Below are 23,280 nucleotides of genomic sequence, written 5' to 3' on the forward strand. Positions count from 1 at the left end.
CAGTTATCCTTTATTTGTTAGAATGTAAGAATGTTAAGAACATTAGAATGTAAGTTTTGTAAGAGCAAGGACTGTCTTGCTTGTTTATATTTGTACTTCCAATGCTGGAGCACAGTGCCTGGCACATAAGTTCTTAATACATTTTGTTTTTGTCTCTCTCCTTTTTCTCTAATTTTCTTTTTTTCTCTCTGTCACTATCTCTTTTGCTCTTCCCTCCCTTTCAAATAAGATGGATTTTTTTTGGCCTTTTTTGTCTCCTGAACATTTTTCCTATTTCATGTAATTAGCAAGCAGTGATGAGATTTGATTGATCTCTACCTCATCTTTGAATATAATTCTAAAGACCAGTTTGACAATTCCTATTTTTACTTATGCAATTAGAGGTCCACCTCACTTCTTCCAGACTTTCCTGGGGGGCTTTTAGTCTGTAGCTTGACAGAAGTAGTTTCAAAACCAGTTTTATTTCTGTCAACGCCACAGATCTTTTGTAAAAGAAAAAAATTGGATGAAGTTTAGGGGAGGCAGTTCTGCATGTGTTGTAGATAAAACTCCAAACTTTTGAGTCAGGGAGACCTCAATTCAAATCCCTTCTCAGTGGCTTCTTAAGCTGAGTAATTCTGTAAGCAAGCACTTAACCTTTACTATCCTTGTTTTTGTTATCTGTGAAATGGGGAAAAAAGGACTTAAATCACCAGGTTCTTGAGAAGACCAAATGAGATATTATAAAGTGCTTTGCAAGTGTTTGATATTATTCTTTTCAGGTAACAGTAATCAGAAATTCCTTGTTCATTAGTCACTTATTAATTTAGATAAATATGGGGTTAACAGAGGAACTCTACTTGGAAGGCTGGGAGCAACTTTATTAAGAAAAAATAAAAAATTGTCCATTACTTTCAAATTTATGAAAATAAACCCTTTCTAGAGTCTCATCCACTTAAAGAGTCTACTAGCCATCTGAAATGATGGCTTCAACATGGAGGTGACTTAAACATTTTAGTCCTATGTAATCAAAGAGAATTCCAGTTGAAATGGAAAATTAACTCTGGTGTTTGTTAACTTCTTTAAGTAGATATCCAAGATCATAAAAAGAGACAAAGGATTATGACTTTGGACAAATCACTAAGTGGGTGTCTATTTTCTCATGTAAAATCTATAGCAGGTTTGTACCACATGATTTCTAAAATCTTTTCTAATCATAATCCTGTAAGCCTATGTGAGATGGGTATCCATTTGACCAACTTCTTGCAGGGTTTTGTATAAAAATGAGTGCATTCCCGCTCCCTCCCCCCCCATTGACAAAAGCAGAATTCTCTTTAAAGTAATTGTTATAATTCTTTTGGGTGATTTTTGGGGGTTACCTTTGATAACCAACTTTAAAATATCCCTAAAGTTAAATAACAGTTACCCTGAAAATGATTCAATATGACAAATACTTATTTCATACACAACTTTTCAAGAAAGTAGCTTGAAGATCAATCTGTAGCTAATTTTAAAAACTCATTTAAAATGCATCCTATTTAGAGAGACCAGTTATCATGGTCCTCAAATTAATGGAGTGTTGGTGCCTATTTTGATTAGAGATGATCTTTTGTTTTGTCTATAATTTCAAAATAGCTTTCCTTACAATATTATTTTTATGATATCAAGGAAAAGGAAATAACACCCCTTGCATATTGGATAGGAACTTCCCCTCTTCCCTCAACTACCAAGAAGATCATGGTAAACTCACAGTAAGACATGGCATATATTACATACAATCAGCAGGTGAGGATTGCATCATAAGATGCACATACAGGTCTGAGAATATTTTAGTATAGTGAGGCAAAAAACAATGTTACTCACATATACATATGTTAACTTGTAATTTTGGGAGAAGTTCTGTTCTCACCCCCCCCACCCCCCACTGTCCTGGATTTGCAGCAGAGTCACTGCTTTTGTACTTAGTACAAAGCATCATTATCATAATAGCTCATCTAGCACTTTAAGACTTGAAAAGTGCTATCTGTCTATATGTCTATTTAATCTCATCTGATTCTTGTGATGATCCTATGAGGTAGATACTATTATTATTCTCTCTCTTGAAGAAGCTGAGAAGTTAAGTCACTTATTCAGAGTCCCGTAAGTTTTCCTGACACTGTCTAATACTCTTTCTATTATGGCAAACCATTTCCTGGAATCAATAATAGTTTAGGATATTATTTAACTTTAGTGTTGATAATGACTTTATAAGTTAAGGTAATATGCTAGGATGGAGACTGGCCCAGGACTCAGATACCAGAATCTGGGTTCTTGTCTTAACAGCTATTTACTATCTGTATATCTCAGAGCCAATCACATGATCTATCTGAACCTCTTCATAAAAATAGGTTAAAATCTACTGTGACTACCTTAGAAAGGTTATCATAAGACTAAAATAAAGTTACATGTATGAAAGTGATATGTAAATATAAAACAACAATATAAAAAGATCTCCTTTAAGCGGGGAAAAAATAACAGGTTTAAAAAAATTCTTCTCCTTGTAGTCAACAAAAAAATGCAGAAAATTTATTTCCACAGGACTCCCTCAATTACTCAATCTTAAGATTTAAATATTATTCCCTTTATATTTGGATTTAAAAAAAAACATCTGTTTGGAGTTACTCCAATTTTAAAATGACGTTGTTCTTGGTTAATAGTTACACTCAGAATGATAAAGCTAATACATTATGCTTCTGAATAATAATAGCACTTTTCATTGATATCTTGCTTTTAAATCTGGAAATCACTTTCACACCCACAGAATTAAACAGGTATTTGTTATCTCCATTTTTTTAGAGGAAGAAATTAAAGTTGAGTCACTTGTCCAAGATCACATAGCTGGTCAGATGCAAAACCTCAACTTGCTCTTCCTTCCATCTTCCTTCTATTACCTTGTTTATGTGATGCCAAAAGAGAGAAATGTTTTGTCTACTTAGTGCCAAGCAGCTGTTTATTTAAAAAAATATTTTCATGATGGATTGTGTAAAAAACCAGTCTTGCCTTAATGATGAAATCACTGATACTTACATGATATCTTCTCCCATTCCTTTATTATTTCCAATCATTAATTGCTATAGAGGTTTAAATTTTTTGGATGCCTAGTATTGGATATCTGCTAGAGTTCTTTTAAAAAAAATTATTATTAATGGTGCCTCTGAGGAAGAGAATGAGCACCTAGAATTAATTATCTCCTAAATGAAACCATTTAAATGAGAATATTTCTACTAATTAGATTCTGTTAGAAGATTTTCACCAATTTCTCCACTAACCAGATTATTTATATATATTATATATAACATGTACATATTGTGTGATGTGTACATATTACATATAATACATACCTATGTTATACAGTATATTATAAATAGCACATATGTCTCATATAATATGTACAATTTATAAATATATATGTTATCCATATTATACATATATATGCTATTTTTAAATTGGATAATATATTCTATATGTTAATGACCTAGTTGGTAGAGAGTAGCATAATTTTGGTTTTGGTTCCATAATTCAAATCACTTGAAATGTGACGAACTCTAGTTCATTCCTTTTAAGAACATTTAGCTACTTTAACGTGTTAATTAATACACAAAAATTTTTTTCAGTTCTAAAAACCATAAGCAGAAAGAATTGGATGAGGGCGAATGTTATCAGCTTTTGAAAGAGAGCTTCCATGAAGTCTTTTGATGCCTTCTTATCATAGTGTTCAGATGACCCTGACTTTTTGAAGGCTTTTGTTGTTGGATACCATTCTCTGACAGATCTCATCAAGCTGGAAAAATCTTGATTACAGGCTAATGAAGTATTGTGAATCCATTGTCTGATGTTTAGACTGGTAGAAGGATGGTCCCAACATTTACCACATTTTCTGACCATGCTTACTTTCATGATTAAAAGCAGATATTTTTATTTTTTGGGGAGTTTATTCCAGTGAAGTTTTCCTATGGTGTGATTCAGTATAGAACCCTACAAAAAGCATGGGATTCTTTAACATATGCTCCTTGTTACTGAGATCACCCCCAAAAGCTCTTGGGATAATGCTAACTAGTATTTGTCCTAGAATCATAGAAGAGGGAAGATGGTTATTGTCTGACACAAACTTGTAAATAATAACTAATAGTTATTAGTGCCTTGAGTTATACTATTTGGAAAAAAAAACCCAGGAGTGGTTTAAGAAATCCTACTTACAACCATAGTTTGATGGTTTGATTTGACAGTTCCTCTTCTTAATAACAACTCTCAAATGCTATTTTTCTTAGATTCAGAAGTTCCTTAATTTGGTTCTGTTGTCAATTCTGAAAATTTATTTGAACCATTACTTGCTCTCTCCACTTAATTATCAACCCCTAACACGTTCTGTGGTCTAAAGCCACACCATTTTTATTTGAGAAATAAAAACAGGGCCAGCATCCAACACAATTATGAACAGGAAAAGAAATCCTTTGTCCTTCAAGCAGGTATTTTCTTACCACTGAGGAGGGGCCGATTATGCCGGTAGGAAGTCGGCAGCTGACCAATGTCTTCTATTCTGTGACTCATTACCCTGGAAAGGTGACCAGTGTGATGTAGGCTCCCCACCACAATACTATGCAAGTAGATAGGCTCAATGAAGTGACTGAGGAGAGCTCCTTGCAATCCAAGAATGTTCCATCTGGTTGGGGAAAAAGAAAAAAAAAGTCAAAAGCAACCCCATTGGCCTGTGCAAGAAGAATTGAGTGCAAGAAGCAGCTCAGTCACGTTTCAAACCAGTTCATTTTGCAAAATGCTGCTGCTGCTGATTTTTTTTTCTAGTCCCTGATTCCCTAGGTGATACATTTCCCATCATGCTGATGGAAATGTCTCGCTTGGTAGCTGCTGCAGATACACACTGGAGTGGTCATGACAGACTTTGGCCTTGTGGCTACTAATGATTTTGAGTCTTTTCTGGCTTTATTGGATGAAGCTAACAATTGTTAGTCTGCATTTTAATAAACCTTGTTTCATTTCCTATAGAAAGAAAAATAGCTAGTAATAATACTGAAGGTTAAGTTCTATATTCTCCAAGGGATATAAAATTAGATAAAAACAAAGGGAAATAAAGAGTTATTTAAAATATAGAGTCTGCGCCAGGAAATTCCAGGATTCAAACAGTCAAAGAAAAAAGAATTTGACTACTTCTTCTGACTCTCTCCTCCCTTCCCTCCACCAAGTTGGAATGTTCTATTGTATTGAAGTAAAATGACACTTACAAATGACCTCATTTTCATTTGAGTACAATTCCGACAGTAAAAATTCAGATTAATGTAATAATATAAGGACTTTTCCTCTTAAGTAAATATAGTTTAAAGTGAATTCTGCCTCTCTTTCCCATAATCTTAGAAACCAAAGTGCTGGCAACTTTTTAAGATGTTCTCTTCTACATGTGGGTGGGGAAAGGTTGGAGACTTTTGCTATTTAAGGCAACACCATCCAGAGGTTGCTACACTAAATAATGGGCTTAGAACCCAGCCTCCGTTAGGAACAAGCATTATGCAGCTAATTTCTTACATCATTGTTCTTTTCATTAATTAACATTTCTCCACCGTTAGTGCAATTATTGTGGGGCTTCCATGCTGTACATCTCTTTTCATGATTAATAAGGAGTCATTATATTTCCCTTTCCTGAAGCAGTCAATTAACACAGAATACTTTCCATTAATTACTGAATGTTTAAAACCAGCATGCTGTACCTGGAGAGCAATCTGCTCCAAGAACCTGTGACACCAATTGCTTTAAAAAGTTCTCTTTAAATTTTATTCCAAAAACACAAGCAATTTAGCCAGCGATATTAATTTGCCTCAGAAGCAGTGCTGTGAATGAGAAACATCTTTTAATCTCATGCAAGAAAAGGCAGCCATCTGGCTGGGGAGGATTTCAGAGAGAGCCTCTCTTGCTCTCACTCTGTAAATGCAGGTCATTAAAGTAATGTGTTCATCTACATAAAACTCAAATGGAATATAAAAGGTAATATTTATATACAAACAATTTAGTCCCACAATTTAAGCAGTCATTGGTTTTATGAAACATTTACTTTAGTCTATCAGATTTGCATAACTTCATTTGAAAAAAAAAAACTGTGGTCATTTCTACAAGTCAGATTGTCTTTCTTCCCTCAACCTCCCATCAAAGGAATGAAACAGCTGCCCTTTTAGAATAGATCTACAATTGCAACATAGAATTCAGATTGGAAACTTCTGAGGAAGTAGAAATCTCAGTGAGAAACATGATGCATGGGATGGATGTTTCAGAGACCCAGCATTTGATGATAATATTTCCTCCTGGATATTAATTCACATTCATGCCTGGGATACGTTTTTATAGCCCATGTTTTCTCTAGAAACTGTTTCCTTGATTTCCAAGATAGAATAAGCATTTCTATAAAGTCCAGAAATTCTTTTTTGTATTTTAGGAATTGTTAATTTGAAAAAAAAAAAACCAAGAACCTGTCTACTTTTCACATTTGATTGGGGTTTATTGACTTTTATTTTTGTTTTCTCTGAAATGTGATACTCTTTCATCTCCTCTCTTTTTCCTTCCCTTCAGTACCAATATCACACCAAGAAACAAGGAGAAAGCCAATCATCAGTAAGGTGATCATTATTTGGTCTTAGAGATGCTTTTCTTCTGAAGAAACAAGAAAGGTATGTCCTAGAAGAAATGATTATATTTGTCATGAAGTTTATGAATCAATACCTTATTGCATTTTTTGTTTCCTATCCTAAACACGTTCCGTTTTGCTCATGAGCCTATTTATGAGAAACAACCAGTATAAAATAAAAGAACTAGACATTAGCTAGGTAGACAGAATAATCTTAGGTTGTGGCTTGTGGCAAAGGATTCTGTAATAAATGAAGGTAAATGCTTAAATAATTGATAGGATTTTTTGGGAACTTTGAGGTTGTTTTAAAATTCATCATCAGTGAAGAGCAAGGAAACAATGATATAACTATCTATAACAAAGTATTTTATTCAATTTTCTTGCAAATGTAATTAGTATTCACAAGAAAAACATCATTACACTGCAGATCATTGATGTATTAAGTTTTGGAAAAAAATATGGGCCCATTTTTGAATGCTTCTGATTGTGCAAAGACAAATAACTGCTATATCTGTCTTCTTAATAACCTTTAAAATAAGGAGAAAATCAACCTTCTGCTTGCTTAGTTATAGGATTTTCAACTTATTCAGCTAACAGAATCAATAAAACCAAATGTCTTCCTGCATATAAACGGGGGAGTTTTTAGCACTCAGGATTGAATGGAAAAATATCTCACCTTTTGTTCAAACAGCTGATATTACTGCAGTGTTGACAAAGACAAAATCCCATGTCCAGTTTTCAATATAGATAATCCCTAAATAAATATGTTTTTGTCTGTTTGTCAATCACTGAAATACCACAGATAAGTGGAGAAGAGATCTTGGAAAAAAGCTTTCTTTCTTTAGCTGAGAGACACAATCTCCTTACTGAGGACAAATCTTGGTCTCAAACTAACAATAAAAACAATTACAAGATCCTTCTGGGATAGACTCCAGACCAGTCTAACACTCCAAGTGTGAGCCTCTAAGATAAGTATGAAGATTAGTGATAATCATTAGGATCAGCATGTAATGGGTATTTGGGGTTGTTGGCTTATCAGTTTAACATCTTGGCATAACTTCAAATGAGATTTAAATCTACAGTAGGTAGCTATGGACAATATGGGCCACTCTGCTAGGTGCTCTGGTATCTTCATAAATGAATTTTTGCCATATCTTATTCTTTTCTTGTTAGGGAAATGGCCTATTATTAGATAAGAATAAAGGCAATATAGAAGCATCCTTACTTGCCAAATCTGGGTCCACATACCACTATATGCATAATGGGCTAATGTTGGGAGAAAATTTGACGAGGCTACGGTAGAGTTGGCAACATTATAAGAATACTTATTGGAACTGACATAATTATTGTTGTTATTATTTGTTCATTCTTGTGATTTTATCTGTGTAGATAGTTGCCATTGAGGAAAGTCTACCAAAGTGGATCTGCAACTGTTCTATGATTAATAATCTTAAAGGATTTGACTGGTGTGTTGACATCATATTACTTGCATAAAAGTCATAGCTAGCATATCAGTGGTGGGACTTAACACCAGGTCATTGCGAATCTAAAGCCATTTTTCTATTTTCTTCCCTAAAAACTTTCTCCAGTAGCCAGAAATAAATATATAATAATTTTTTAAAAATTAGAAGGATGGAAAAATAGAAGAGAAGTAAAACATCTCATCAGTAAAACAACTGATCTGGAGAACAGATTGAGAAAAAATAATAGAAAAATCTTGATACAATATCACAAAAAACTATCAAGGAAAGTTTCCCTAAAGTTCTAGAACAAGAAGACAAAGTAGAAATAGAAAAAAATCCACTATCACCTGAAAGAGATCCCAGGAGGAAAAATTTACAGAAATATCTTAGTCAATTTTCAAAGCTTTCAAATTGAGGAGCAAATATTGGAAGCAACAAGAAAAAAAAACAATTTAAATGTTATAGAGCTACATTAAGGATTATGCAAGACCCAACAGCTACTACATTGAAGGACCATAGGTCTTGGAATATTATATTCTGTAGAGCAAAAGTACTGGGATTATGACCAAGGGGGAACTTATCCAGTAGAGTTAAGTATATTCCCAAATGAACAAACAAAGGAAATTTAATGAACTCAAAGACTTTTAGCTCTTTGCGACAAAACCCCCAGAAATTAAGGGGAAATTCTACCTATAATATTCAGGAGAAATATAAGATAAACATTAAAGAGCAATTTTAAGAAGCTCAATAAGTCAAATTGTTTACTTCATATATGTGAAAATATTAGCAGTACTCTTTATGATTCTCATTATTATTTGGGTAGTTTGAAAGAAAGGCATAGGCTTAGTTGAATATGATAGGGTGATTCTAAAAAAAAACTGTATAGGGAGAGATAAAAATGAGTAATTATCTAAATCAAATGAGGCATAAAAGAAAAAACTAATGTAGCAGAAATTAGTAGGAGGGAGGGTGGGCAGTGCTGGAATGTTACTCTTTGAGAATAGGTTAAAGAACAAACAACATTTATATCTAGAAGGGTATAAAACTTCTAAATTCAGAAAGAAACGAAGGCTAGGGGATAGATGGAAGAAAAAAGATGAGGGCGAGGCTCTTAGAAGAGTAGGTAGATTAAGGAATAGGACAAAGTAGCTGGTAGAAGTAAAGCAGAGGAATGAGGATGGATAAAATAAATATAGTGAGAGATAAAGAGGAAAAACAGAAGAAAAATATATAAGTAATTGTAATTTAGAATGCAATGGGACAACCATTAAATGGAAATGGATAACAGATTAAAAATTTGAATTCAACAATATATTGCTTTCAGAAATCACATTATAAAATGAGAGATACACACAAAAATAAAATAAAGAGCAGGAGTAGAATTTAACATGTAAAAAAAAGCAGAGATAATGAGATTAGACAAGATTAAAGTTAAAATAGATTCACTCAAAAGTAAAAGACAGAGAAACTATACTATCTGTCAGTAATGTTATTCAGTATTGTTTTAGACCTTTTAAAATACTTAGATACTATATAATACTTGAGCCCATATATTCCAAAGCAGATACAGGAACTCTATAAACATAAACATAAAACACTTTTTATACAAAAAAATGAAGATTTAAGTAAGTGAAATACAATTTATTGTTCATGGGTAGGTAAAGCCAATATAATTTTTAAAAAATGACAATTTTGCCTAATCTATTTATTCAATGTCATCCTAGTTAAATTACTAAAAATTATTTTACTGAGTTCAAAAATATAGCAACAAAATTCATTTGGAAGAACAAAAGGTCAGGAACAATAAAGAAATTAGCAAGGGAAAAAAGTTATAAAGAAAGTGGATTCACAGTATCAGATCTTAAAATATATTATAGGGTAAAAGCATTGTTGAAGTATAAAAATGATAATTTTGATTATTTTAAATTAAACTTTTTATATAAATAAAATCCAGAATAGACTAGGAAGTCAAAAATAGGATGGCAGAAAATTGGAAAAAAAAAACTTTCATAGACATATCTCACATAGGATATGATTGGGTTGGAATGTTGCTGTGATGTAGGTAATGATGAGCTGGTTAATTTAGAAAAACATGGACAGACTTGGAAATATAAAGGAAAATGCTATCCACCTTCAGGGAAACAGATGATGGGGGAAGTGAGTATAGTAAAATCTTACATACATGTGTATAAGTGTATATGTAAGCATATATATGTATGTATGCTTGTAAGTATCTATATGTGTATAGCTATATGTGTATTCATATTTAATTGTAGCGTTCGTTAGGGTGGTGGAGGGAAGGAAGCAGAAAAATAAAGTTAAAAAGTATACCATAGAGAACAAAAGAAAACCAACAAGGGAGCAAAGAAAACCTGGGCAGCTTTGAAAACAATGTATAGTATTTATTAAATGGGTTTTCTTGAAATGGAAATGGATAGTTTTATATTGAATCCTCTCTTAAAGTCTGCTGAATACATGACAATTTTTTCCTTTCTTAATTTTGTAAGTAAGTTTGAAATAAAAAATGATGAAAATGCACTATTGTTCTAGTCAGTAAGCTTCTTTGTGGCAAATGAGTTGTTCTCTCTAAGGGAAACAACCAGTCAGTACTCCATGGAAACACAAAAAGGGAATGTTGTTGGTCATGCTGCAGTCTAGAGTAATTAGGAGTTGGTAAAAGATACAACTAGACCCGCTAAGGTCTAGACTGTTGTTTATTGCAAAACTCATAAGGCAAATGGGATAAGTCAACATGGTTGACTGAGTTGTGACTAATGGCTCAAAGGACAGATTATCAGAAGAGAAACACTTCAATGCCAATGTTTGAGGCAAGCACCACGGATAGCTCCTAGTGAGATTTTTTTTTTTCCCCCCCCAAGTATTGGCTTTTTATCTTGGGAAACTTGTTAATGTTATTTTTTCCTGCAAGATGGGTTCTTTTATTATATGAAGAGTCTTAAGAATTTTAAGATAACCAAATTCTCAGTGATGGAAACTGCATCATCATTTACCCAGGAAACTTCAGTATCTCTTCAGTGTCAGTATTTTCTTAGGGTAAAACTGAGTATTGGTATTAGGAAATGGGAGTTTGAAGCCCCAAAGGCACGGCTAGGGTTAATTCCTGAAGTCTTTTGAGTTATAATTGATCTTCATTTTCTTCTCTAGCACTCATTGAGGAGTCCTCTGATATTTGTACACATGATGAAGGCCTTGACAAGAGTTGGCTTATTTGCTTATGATATAGTGCTATCAAAATCAAGATCAAAGTCAAATACCTGTTTTAATGTCCTAGACTGAATTCTGAAAACTGTTGACTATTTATCCTGCAAATATGTGGATTATTCATAAGAGGAAATAGACAAAGGAATATGAATGGTTTTGTGTAAACCTTCCTTATTACAGGAAAATTTATTCAAAGCATCTGCTTTACTTATGGTTGACATCATCTTCTTAGGTAAAAAGTAGCGCACAAGGGACCTCTCAGAGTCTAGTAGCTGAATTAGTACTATATGAAGTAATTAGTATTAAGCCCAATTGAATCATAGCAAATATATTTCTTGGCAACAAAAAAAAATTCCCATTCCAAAACCCATGAGATCCTTGAGTATTTTGAATCAACTATAAGTATTAATGTGCCAGCCACTGAGTATTTGTTGTTACCAAGTTCAACTGTTTGGGATCCCATGAAACTGGTGTGTCTATGGTTACACTATTGTTGACTGGATCTGAATGGTGATATACTCTTCAATATAATGAGTAATACCTGGATAAAGAAGAAGGCAGAGAAGCAGTTTATCAAATATGTAATAAAGGATTGTTTGGCAAGAGTTGGCGCATCATCTGGTCATACCTATATCACTACTATTGGCTGAAAAGCAAATAATTCAGCCTAGTATTTTGCAGACATGCTACCAAATAGTTTGATAAATTCCTCTCCTTGATTAAATCAAATTGATTAATCTTGGGAGCAAATAAACTGATTGTTTTTCATAATTTTTAGACATCTTCCTTTTGAGTACTGGACCTGACTTTAGGAAGAACTGAATTCACCTGTAAAATGGCTATTAAGCAGTCCTCTCAGGGTTTTTGTAAGATGAAATGAGATAATATTTTTAAAACACTTAGCATAGTACCTGACACAATAAATCTCTCCTACCCTCCTTCCTTCTCTTGTTTCTTCCTTTGTTCCTCCCTTCTTTCCTGCTTCATTCCTTTCTTCCTTGCAAATCACCACATTTTAGCATGTGTTTATTTGCATTTCTTTATTCATAGGTTTTCACAGTACTTATTCATCACTACCATCTGCATATAGAGTAAAAGTTCTCTGAATTTGTTATGAATCTTTAAGGTAATTTCCATCAAAAATATACAATTGTTTCAGCACACATACTTTAAGTTAGTAAAAGATGAAGAAATTTTTCCATCATGAATTTCTGAAACTAGGTGACAAGTCCTCTTCAGGACTAAAGAAGGATATTTTGACTATGAGTGATTTCCTCTTGCAGATAAAGTTCATTACTATTTGTCCATTTGGGGATATCCTTTCTGGAACAAAGGCAGGCAAGAACTTGTTAGTTATGTGACTTTGGGCAGTTTGTCTCACTTGGGCTTGATTGGTATCCTCAGAGTTAATTAAGTGGCATGGTGTCTAAGACCCCATACTCAGAGATCAGAGTCAAAAGATGTCAGAGGCAAAGTTTAAAACCAATTGACTCCTGACTCTAAGGCCAGAAGTACTTTTTGTTATGTACCACACTGCCCCTTGCCATTATGTAACTCAAAGTGACTCTCCCTTTTAGTTTTTAAATCTCCCTATATGGATGTCTTATTCCCTAGAATTGACTTAATGTCGACAATTTGGCAACTGTCCTATACCCTCTCTTTAAATGTTATTAATGTTAAAATTCTTGTTAAAGTGAAAATGCCTAGATGCGGAAAGCCTGGGAGCTTTAGGTAAAGACCTAGTGTTACTCTACTATTGGGCCTCAGACATTGTGAAAAGAACTGGTAAGATTGGAACCCCAAGCAAAGGTCTCACTTGTCCCATCCACCTTTCCTGGAGCTGGAAAGACTAGGTTTTCTGAGAAGAGTTAGTAGCTTCTGACATTTTTACATGTTAATATCTGGGACCAGAAGGCCTATGATCTCAAGCAAAGGCCTACCGATCATTCATCTAGGGCCTTAGACTATACCTAGAGCTGCGACTGAAATCATTGGCCTGGGTCTTTCCTCACTCCATTTCTTTTTCTACTCAGCTGTTTTCCAAAGAAAAAGTGTCTTATATTTAATAAATTCCAGTGCTTCCCTATTATCCTTAAGATCAAATAGAAAATCATCTGTTTTTTAAATTCCTTCATAACCTGACCCCTTCTTTCCTTTTCAGTCTTCTTATCTCTTATTCCTCTCTCTTGCCTTCCCATTCTGCAAATCACTGACATTGGCCTCTGCTGTTCCTCAAACAAGATACCCCATCTCCCAATTCCAAGCATTTTCACTGGCTTTATTTTTGGAATTCTCTCCCTCTTCATTTCTGCTGTCAGGATTCCTTGGTTTCCTTTGAGACATAGTGAAAATATTAGCTTCTACAAGAAGCCTTTCCTGATCTTTCTTAATCCTAGTGTCTCCTCCTCTTGATTATCTTCAATTTATACTGTATAGGTTTTGTTTGCACATATTTGTGTGAATATTGTTTTTCCATTAGACTGTGAGCTCCTTGAGATCTAGGATTTTGCCTTTCTTTGTATCCCATTGCCTAGTACAGTGCCCGGTACATAATAGGTGCTTTGAAAATGCTCATTGTCTTAATATGACAGAAACACGTTTAATGCTGCTCTTAGTAGGTCCTTAGACATCAGATCAAAACACCAGAAGTCTTGGGTCTCAGACACCATGTTTGAATATATGCTCCATAGATGAAATTATCTTCTGAGTGTACTTTATTCCCTGCCATCTGGAAATTTAACTATTGGACAGGATCATGCAGGGTCATTTTAGTCCTTAGGAACCCAAAGCCTTTGCTCCAACTCCTGACTGTTCATCCCTTCCCCAAGCTTCTCAGTATTTAAAAAAAAAACATACTGAGGCTACTCTCCATATTTACACAAACAGAGTCTCCAACCAACTCACATTTATAAATAGTAAAATCATACTTTCCACTTCCCTAATCTCAGTGATTCAGCATTGATCATCTTCTTAGATTAAATCCCCCTTCCTACTTCTTCCTGTTCTCTCATCCCCATCTAATCAGTCCAACCTTGTTTAGTCTTTTTTTCATAGCCTTCCTTCTTGTATTTAGGAAAATTTGCTTCTTCTAGAATACATTTCATTACCACCTACCTTGTTGAATACTCATTGCTCTTTCTCTTACAATCTCTATCTTGATTACCATGGAAACTTCCAGATTCTCCCTTAACCACCATTATTCAACATCTTAAATATCCTTCAGTTCATCTATATAATCTAGTTCAAATCTTAGGTCTTTCTTCAGCTTTCTTAATGAGTCTAGTATCTGGTTCACAGTTTATTTATCTCTAGGCTAACTTCTATCTTTGCACTTGGAGACTTCAGTATATTCACTGATGTTCTTTCAAATACTCTGACCCTTCAGGGCACCAACATCCTCAGTTCCTATAATCTATATTCCTATAATACTTTGCTCCTATTTATCACCCACAAGTGACCCTCTTTGGGGGGGTCCCATAATTGTACCCCCTTTGAGATTCTGAACACTCTTAGAATCTTGTTACTCATAATTATGCCATCTTTGATACTTTGAACACAGATTGCTCTTTGATCACTATCTCCTTCCTTTTCATCTCTTCTTTTGCTGTACTCCTCCTAAACTGATCTTTTGTTCTGACAGTACCTTCGAGTTCTCCCAGCCTATTACATTAGTTTTGCCATCATTTTCCATTCTTCATAATCTTGACCCTAGAGTCAACTTGTTCAACCACATGCTTTCTCACTCTTGACTCTTTCCCCCTCTTTTCCTATTACCCTTGATTACTTGTGGAAGCAGTGAAGATCATGAAGAGAAATGTTCTTCACTTGGTCACTCACTGCTTTGTTTTACCATCAAAGTTTCCAGAACATTGGATTTTACAACAAAAAATACAGGGAGCTCTGCTGCCTGGGCTTGAAGAAATGACCAAAAGAACCCATTTTCCCCAGTTTTGTACAAGTTTTGGTTTAAGTGCTTGAGAATGACAGTTATTTAATAAGGACCTCTATTTTAAGCCAAGAGTCACAAATGATATTCTCTTCTGACTTCAAGAGTCTGACTTTTAAAACAAGATAGCATATAACATCTCTTTTAAAACTGTGAATAAAACAGGTAGACCGAACGTCAAGGTTGTTGGGTTTTTTTTTCTGAAGGGGGAAAAAAGAGACATTCATTTTGGGAGAATATTGAGCAGCAAATCTCCATAATGAGGAGAAGAATTTCACATTCTTCTCTGTCTGAAGTCTAAGCTTAGAATCCAGACATTACTGTTTTCTCTAGAGAGTGCTATTTTTTTAAAAAGCTTTTCATTTTCATAAAGTTTTAATCTGCTCATTTAGACACACGTTTTGATCAATAATCAGGCTTGGGTACTTAAAATTAGAAACCATATCTAAAGGAACATTAGTTCCAGAAGATTTAGACTGTTAAGTGTCACTCAACTTCTGAGTTTTGGAGACAAATAAAAGTCAGGTTTTCCCTCAGCTTCCAGCAGGCTGTGGTATTTGTTGGTTACAGAGAGACCAGACTGACTCATTAAAATTCAGAGGTTTAACTAACCGCTGATCATGTCTAAAAGAAAGCTGCACCATAGAATGTCAGCCAGATCTACCTCAGCCTGAATATTTGGCCTAGTGAGAATCAGAGAACTGGAGCTGTCTGGACGGTGAGAGCTGTTCAGAATGTCTTAATGAAGTGGATAATGGCACTGCCTAACTGGAACTTTTTGTCTGATTCTGCCACGTACATAGAACGAGGGTGACATTCAGTCTCTGTTTCTTCTTCTGTTTTGGGAATGATCATAACGCTTTCTGTTTCTTTTATAGTCTTAACCAGATAGCATTGACTGCCTCATGGTGGCAGATCGGACAACTGTTTTGGGACAGCTAGGTGGTGGAGAGGATAAAGTGGGCTGGAGGCAGGAGTAGTTAGCTTTCTGAATTCAAATCTGGCCTCAGACGTTAGTTGTGTGACCCTGGGCAAATCACTTTTACCCTCCAACAGAGACTGCCTCAGTTCCCTCATCTGTAAAATGAGCCAAAGAAGGACATGGTAAAACTCTAGTATTTCTGTACAGAAAACCCCAAATGGGGTCACAAAGAGTTGGACAAAACAACAATTATGATTGTTACTCATTGCTTGTAAAGAGGCTGTGAACAGCCATTTTGCAGATTTGAGTGAATGCCATATGAGAATGCTTTCAAAATTAATTGGTAATTTTGTAATAGACCTGAATGAGTACATTAACTAAAGAACTGAGTGCTCTCTACCGAAGGAATTAGATCACCCTAATCAAGAATTGTTTGAAAGGTGGCGTTGAGATCCTCATCATAGTGAAGTTAAGGAAATGTCAAGTATTGCCTTTTAATAATCACAATCATATAATGATGATGATGATGATGATATTTGCCAAATGCTTTATAAATATCATTCTAATTTCATCTTCGTAATTCTGGAGATAGGTGATATTATCATTTCCATTTTATAGATGAGGAAATTGAGACAGAGGTTAAATGAATTACCCAGCATTATGGGGAGTAATAAATGTCTGAAGCTGGATTTAAACAAAGGGCCCCCTGATTCTAAGGTCAGTGCTCTAAGGGGCTATGTCTACAAATGATCAGAATAATCATATACTCAGAATATCAGTCAATTTAAAAGAGGAGGCACATTAGTGTAGAAGCTAGTAGACAGAATACCAAGACACTACTTTTAAACTTGAAGCTTCCTGATTAAATCTATTCATTATATTATTTGTTGTTCAGTCATTTCAGTCATGTCTGATTCTTTGTGATCCCACTTCGGGTTTGCTTGGCAAAAACACTGGAGCATTTTTGTCATTTTACAGATGAGAAAACTGAGATAAACAGGGTTAAGTAACTTCCCCATAGTCACACAGCTACTAATTCTGTGTGTATATGAAAATTATATGTGTATATATGTGTGTGAAAGAATATAAAACACATTTGCACACAAATATGCATATACACCATTCTTACTATTCAGCAGTACTGAAGAGGAAGGGAAGTGGAGAGGATAGATAGTGGTATGGTAGATTGAAGACTAGAAATGAAGTTAGAAAGATCTGAGTTCAAATTTGGTCTCAGACACTTACTAGTTGCATGACCCTGTAATTTATCCTGTTTTCCTCTGTTTCCTTATCTGTAAAATGGCAAAATTATTATCACTTGCTTTCCAGAGTTGTCATAAGTATCAAATGTGATACTATATCAAAAGTGCTCTGTAAAACTTAAAGTACTATATAAATGTCAGGTATTTTTATTTTTGCTAATAATAACAATTTTCCCCTGAAGAGTAAGAATTAGAAATATGGGATGATAAGGGACATGTGGAGCTATGGATTTGGCATTTGAAAGAAGCTTCACTGCTTCTATGGATGCATTTACTTTTCTCTTCAAGTTATATGTATAGAATTTGGGCCAAAAGGCAATGGAGAAGAGATGAATAACCAAAGACAATGGATTCCTCATGAGGTTCAAAATGCATAGAACCTAATCAAGTTTTTATTAAGCTCTTGTTGTGTGCCAGACCATGCTGGGCACTGGAGTTGCAAAGACAAAGAATGAAATAATCTCTACCTTGAAGGAGTTTGAATTATTGAATGTCAAGAGTTGTAAGGATATTTAGAAGGCACTAACTTATTCTCCATAAATTTATAAAGAAGAAAGTGAAGGAGAAAAAAAGTAAAGCAACTTTTACTACAAAAAACAGCCCATTAGTAGCAAAAGGGTTGGAAAATAGAACTCTTCTAAGTCTAAGGCTTATTTTTCGTTTTGCCCTTTCCAAGAGAAGTAGATATTCTATCAAGAAAATGGAATTTTAAAAAATTTCAGATATCTGTCTTCAGAGTATAGAGAATTCCCAGTGTGGAAACTCCTTCTAATGATCCTAATGAAGAGCTTGCTATACTAAAGAATGTGAAAGAAGAGATCTGGAACACAAATTAATAAAAATAAAGCTATGGTACCAAAACAGGCTGCTGGGGATAGCCTCAGAACATTCTCCCAAGGTAGGAATGGAATTCTTTCTGGATTTATTTTGTCATTTAAGTAAGTCATGTACAACATTTTGTGATTCCATTTGAGGTTTTCTTGGCAAAGATATTGAAGCCTTTTTTTGTATTTCCTTTTTTTTTAGATCATTTTACAGAGAAGAAGACTGTGAGCAAACAGGAAGGAGTAAGTAACTTGCCCAAGGTCACACAGCTAATGTGTAATGCCAGATTTTGTGCTCAGAAAGTTGAATTTTTCTTAATCCAGACTGGCACTTACTATGCCACTTAGCTGTCCCAAAGAAGTAGAAATGGGTCTCAAGAGACATTAAAAAATGGAAATAGTTTTCTTATTGACAGAACATTGAGGAGTCTCCTAAAACTTTTATCCATCTTTTTCTTTGCAGTGTTTATCTTATTATCTAATCATCCTTTGAATCAAAAGATTCATTCATTTATTTATAATCTTCAATGTGCATTGAGCTTTTAACTTTTTAATGTTTATTGTGCTATAAAAGCAACATATCATGTGTTATCAAAACTTCCTATTATGATTTATTCTGAATTCAGAATAGCACCTGCCACGGTCTTATTTATATGATCTTTTGGGGACTATTGATTTAGAAACTGGTTCCCTGTTTGTTTTAGAGTTGAATCAGTATTTTGAAGGAAATGATAGGGAGTTGGAGTGGTCTAGATCTTGCCCCTATACCTAGTTAGTAAATAAACTCTTGTTGTAATGGATTCCAGCTTATTTTTAAATAATATGAAAAAGAATTAGCAAAGAAGATTACAAATGGTATTCATCTTATGGATACATTATCCCTAATTAAGGATATAATTGTGCTAATTGATTGTCATTTAAATAAATAAGAAGTATGTGACATAGATGACGGAACAATTAGACTTTAACACTTTTTTTCTTTAGCATTTGCTCAAATTGAAACTCCATCTTATAATAGAGGCAGTTAGAAATTTATAAATATAGATGAAAATGGCTCCCAAACAGCTTGTTGAATAAGATTGATTCCCTCAGAAAGATGGTCACAGTGTGATACTTGGTGATAAGCATCTCTTTTAGGATGCCTGGGGTCCCAATGACATCGTAGGTTTCAGGGCTTCAATTTAAGCACTGCCTCAAAGTGATAAATATATCCTCTTTCTTTTAAAAAATAGAAGTTTATTATTTTTTTCAATTATCATTTTTTCATACCTTCACATTTTCTCCCCCAAATTCAACAACCACAAATGAAATTAAAATCAAATGATTTTTTCTTCTATAAAGCATGCATAGTTAAACAAAACAGATTTCCTCATTGGCCATATCCAAAAATGAAGAATATATCATTCTCAATTACAATAGTGGTAAAAAAAAAAAAGGTCAGGTTTAGAGAGCTTAAAGAATTAATTCCTTCCTTCTTTCCAGGAACCAAATATAGGGGAACCTATATTCCCTTAGATATTCAATCTGTAGTCTATCACTATGCATTTGTTTTTATTTTTCTTTTTAATTATTTTCACAGTGTTTCAATAGATTGTATTTATCCATTTGTTCATTTTCTAATGTACTTCACAAATCCTTATTGAATGTTCTTCAAAAGAATGTAAGTTTTTTGAGGGCTATTTCTGCTATTTTTGTTGTCTTTATGTCATCAGTGTCTAGCATAGTACTGAGTACCTAGTAAGGGCTTAGTAATTTTTTGTCAAATTGGATGCCTATTATGGGCAAATTGAAAATGAATACCAGAAAGATTAGAAAGAAATGTAACATGCGGGTTCTAAACCTGATTCCTTGAAAAAAAATTCCATTTATTTTTGTTTTATATATGATGTCTAGGACTTGCACGGAGTCAGTGTTCAATGTTAAAAAATATAGCTCATTCAATGTTGTAGTATGGTTTATTCAACACTAGGAAAATGTTATATGAAAAGTCTCAGATGGTTAGTGAAATGGTTCCTCATTCTAGCTTAGTGTGTGAAACTTGTTTTCTCTTTCCTTATTTGGAACTTACTCATCTTTCTGCTTCAGAATTTTCCTTTGGCATCACATGTGGCCTCTGGTTACACAAAAACCATTGTTTTTTGCTCATGAGTTGTCATTTTTTGGTCCTGACAGTGAAATGATTTACCATCTCTCTATCTTCTGTCCATGGACAGAATTTTTTAAAATTTCAGTTTTAGATGAAATGTCTTTTGTTCAATCTAAATTACCATAGATCTGAAATTTGGTTTGGTTCTAAACAATTGGATAGAAAACAATCAAATGTTTTATTGTTTTTGATTGAAGCCAATTCACAAACAACGAATAATACAAATGCTTAAGATCTTCAATGATTCACAATTCACATGGTCCAACTGAAAGATGGCAGATAGTGATCCATTCTAAAACAAGTGCTTTGTTTAATTTAACTATCTGATTCTATGTTTAATTTTGGAAGCACAGAGTTCTCCAGTGCCATTGGATGTGTTGTGGTCTCACCTACTATTTTCAAATCTGGATCATATTGCTTTCCAATATTAATAGCAGCATTTTAAAAATTGTTTTTAATTGTTATTTTCCAAGAGTGCTGAGTTTTAGACTCAATAAGTTACAGTCTTCTTGTAGTCTAGGAATTTGCTTATAGAAATAGGCAGTAATAGTACAAAACATCAAATTTCAGAAACATCAATGTAAGAGGTAAGTCTGAGGAGCTTTGAGGTGGCAGGCAGTAAGAAATGGGTATCAGAGTTATTCACTTGTGGGATTGGGAGGGAGGGTATGAGGGAGTGTGGATATAGTCAGCAGAAGATTCCATACTGCCAAAGAGGAGATAACTATATACAGGAAAGCAATGACCATAAAGGAAATGAGAATGGTACCAACCAAAAATTTCTTTGTAAAAATAAAACAAAAATATTTTAGGACTATGGATTAGCAAGGAAATAAAAGACCTTATGGATAAAGAGTGAATTGAAGAAGAGGGAGAAAGGAAAGAAATAAAGAAAACAAGAAAGAAAAATAGAGAACAGAAGCGTATAATGAAATAGAAATGATGAGACTGGGATCCAGTGGAGGATGGATAGGGATAGTAGATAAGGTTAAATTTCTAGTTGATAAATTAAAATTTCAAAAGCATATCTTTTCCTCTTCTTTCCAACCTTGTTCAGGGCCATTATAGTAGGAATGGATTTATTTATACTATGGAGACAGGTATACTTATGCTTCTTGATGACAGGGACTAATTTTTTTTTTTTGTGTATCCCTATCTCTTTAGCTTAGTACCTGGCTTATGGTAGACACTTAATAAATGCTTTTTGATCTGATTCAATGTATACATTTCAGGTTTCCTTAAGAATTTTAAAATTTAATTTTTTCATGGAAGTTGATTGACTGAATTATGACATGAGAAATAACATTCCAACTTAAGTTCTTTTGAATTTCCTAAATTCTTAAGGTGAGAGGTACATTTAAAAAAATCTAGAAATATTTATTTCCTCTAGAGAAATGAATCTTCTTTTTCTTTTTTGAAGTCTGGAAACTTCTGAAAAGCAATTATTGATGAGCAGAATTTTATTGAGTAGATTTTCTTAAAACAAGAGAACCTGTGTTCATTGAGACAATATTACTATTGACAAGCCTATCAACAGCAAATATAAAGCTGGTTCTGTACCCTCTATTTAATTTACTGTCTATTGATGTTTAAAACCACAGAGACTGCAAAATCTCAATTCTAAGGCACTAATTTGTTTCATTTTTCTAGGGAACCAGAGACTTTGATTTAGAAACCCTGTGGTACCTTCGAGCAGTAAAAGAATTTCAGTTGAATTCAAAATTGTTTTGATTTCCCCCTCCCCTTCTCATCCCTGTACGAATACATGAAAATATTATCAGGGATAATATCTTTTTTTTCTTTTTTTTTTTCTCTGCAAAGAAAAGCTTTTTGATAACTGTACATCTCTTCCTAGAGTTTTACCCCTTCTCTCCCACTTTGATATAGAAATCAGTGCATCAATTTATTTTCTTTTGGTTGTCTTATTAAATCTTGATAGAACTGGGTCAAAATGCATAAGGAGATAAATTATATCATTTTCCTTATAGTCAATGGTACTTTCCCATGGGGATTTAGAACTGTGTTTTACAGATTTGATGTTATAGCTGACATACAGTCTAGGAAATTACAGGAATGCCAAATACATGGTTAGTATATGAGTAGTGAATTTGTTCTGAGACAGACAATGCTGCAGCTTCATAAAGATGAGGCTCTCCTATCTTTTTCTAGCATTTTTTTCTGAAGGCTTTCTTTCTTTCTGCTAAGCAAGATTCCTCTACTTGGAATATCTATCTACTAGATCCTTTCTGTCCCTTTCATAGTCCCATCAAAATAGAAACTTGGCCCTTACCTGGCAATCTTGTCTGTGCATGACATCGTGACAAGCTGTTCGCCTAGCAACACACCATCCCATGTTTGAACAGCGTTGTGACACCGGACGGGGATGGTCCCTTCCCCTGATTCTATCTTCGTTCGTAGGTGTCCTCGGAACTTCCTGACGATATGTCTGCTGCTATTCACTAAGGAGCAAAAGGCAGTAGGTGAAAGATGGACAGCAGCTAAAGAGAGCAAATAGCTAGAAATAATATTCAATTTCCAGAGACATTAAAAAAATGTTTATTTCCAGAGAAAGGGCACAAAGAGAGAGTTCAAAGAATTCTAAAGTTCAAAGGAGGACCAAAACATCACTATCAGTTGGATTGAATATAGGGTGAAAGGTAAGGGAACCCCAGAATCAGAATGGAGAAAGGGGTAATTTGGTCCATGGATGATCTAGCTAGTATATAGCAAATAGTGGTGGTGCAGTGAGTAGCCAGCTTAACTTGGAGGCAAAAAGACTGATTTTAGACTAGTTGTGTGATTCTGAGCAAGTAACTTAACTTCTCTCAACCTCAGTTTAATCATCTATAAAA

General features: G+C 34.2%; 1 protein-coding gene across 1 annotated transcript in view; it reads right to left on the minus strand.

The window, feature by feature from the left end:
* Window positions 1–23,280, minus strand: part of ADARB2 (adenosine deaminase RNA specific B2 (inactive)) — a 210,587-nt gene that overhangs the window by 18,945 nt on the left and 168,362 nt on the right. The window contains exons 7-8 of the mRNA XM_031940240.1: window positions 22,719–22,887; window positions 4,497–4,678 (exon numbers count right to left, since the gene is read on the minus strand). Of these exons, the coding sequence (XP_031796100.1) occupies window positions 4,497–4,678; window positions 22,719–22,887 (351 nt within the window). The remainder of the gene's footprint in view (window positions 1–4,496; window positions 4,679–22,718; window positions 22,888–23,280) is intronic.

This window comes from Sarcophilus harrisii, chromosome 5 (genome assembly GCF_902635505.1).
Source record: "Sarcophilus harrisii chromosome 5, mSarHar1.11, whole genome shotgun sequence".
Taxonomy (NCBI): Eukaryota; Metazoa; Chordata; class Mammalia; order Dasyuromorphia; family Dasyuridae; genus Sarcophilus; species Sarcophilus harrisii.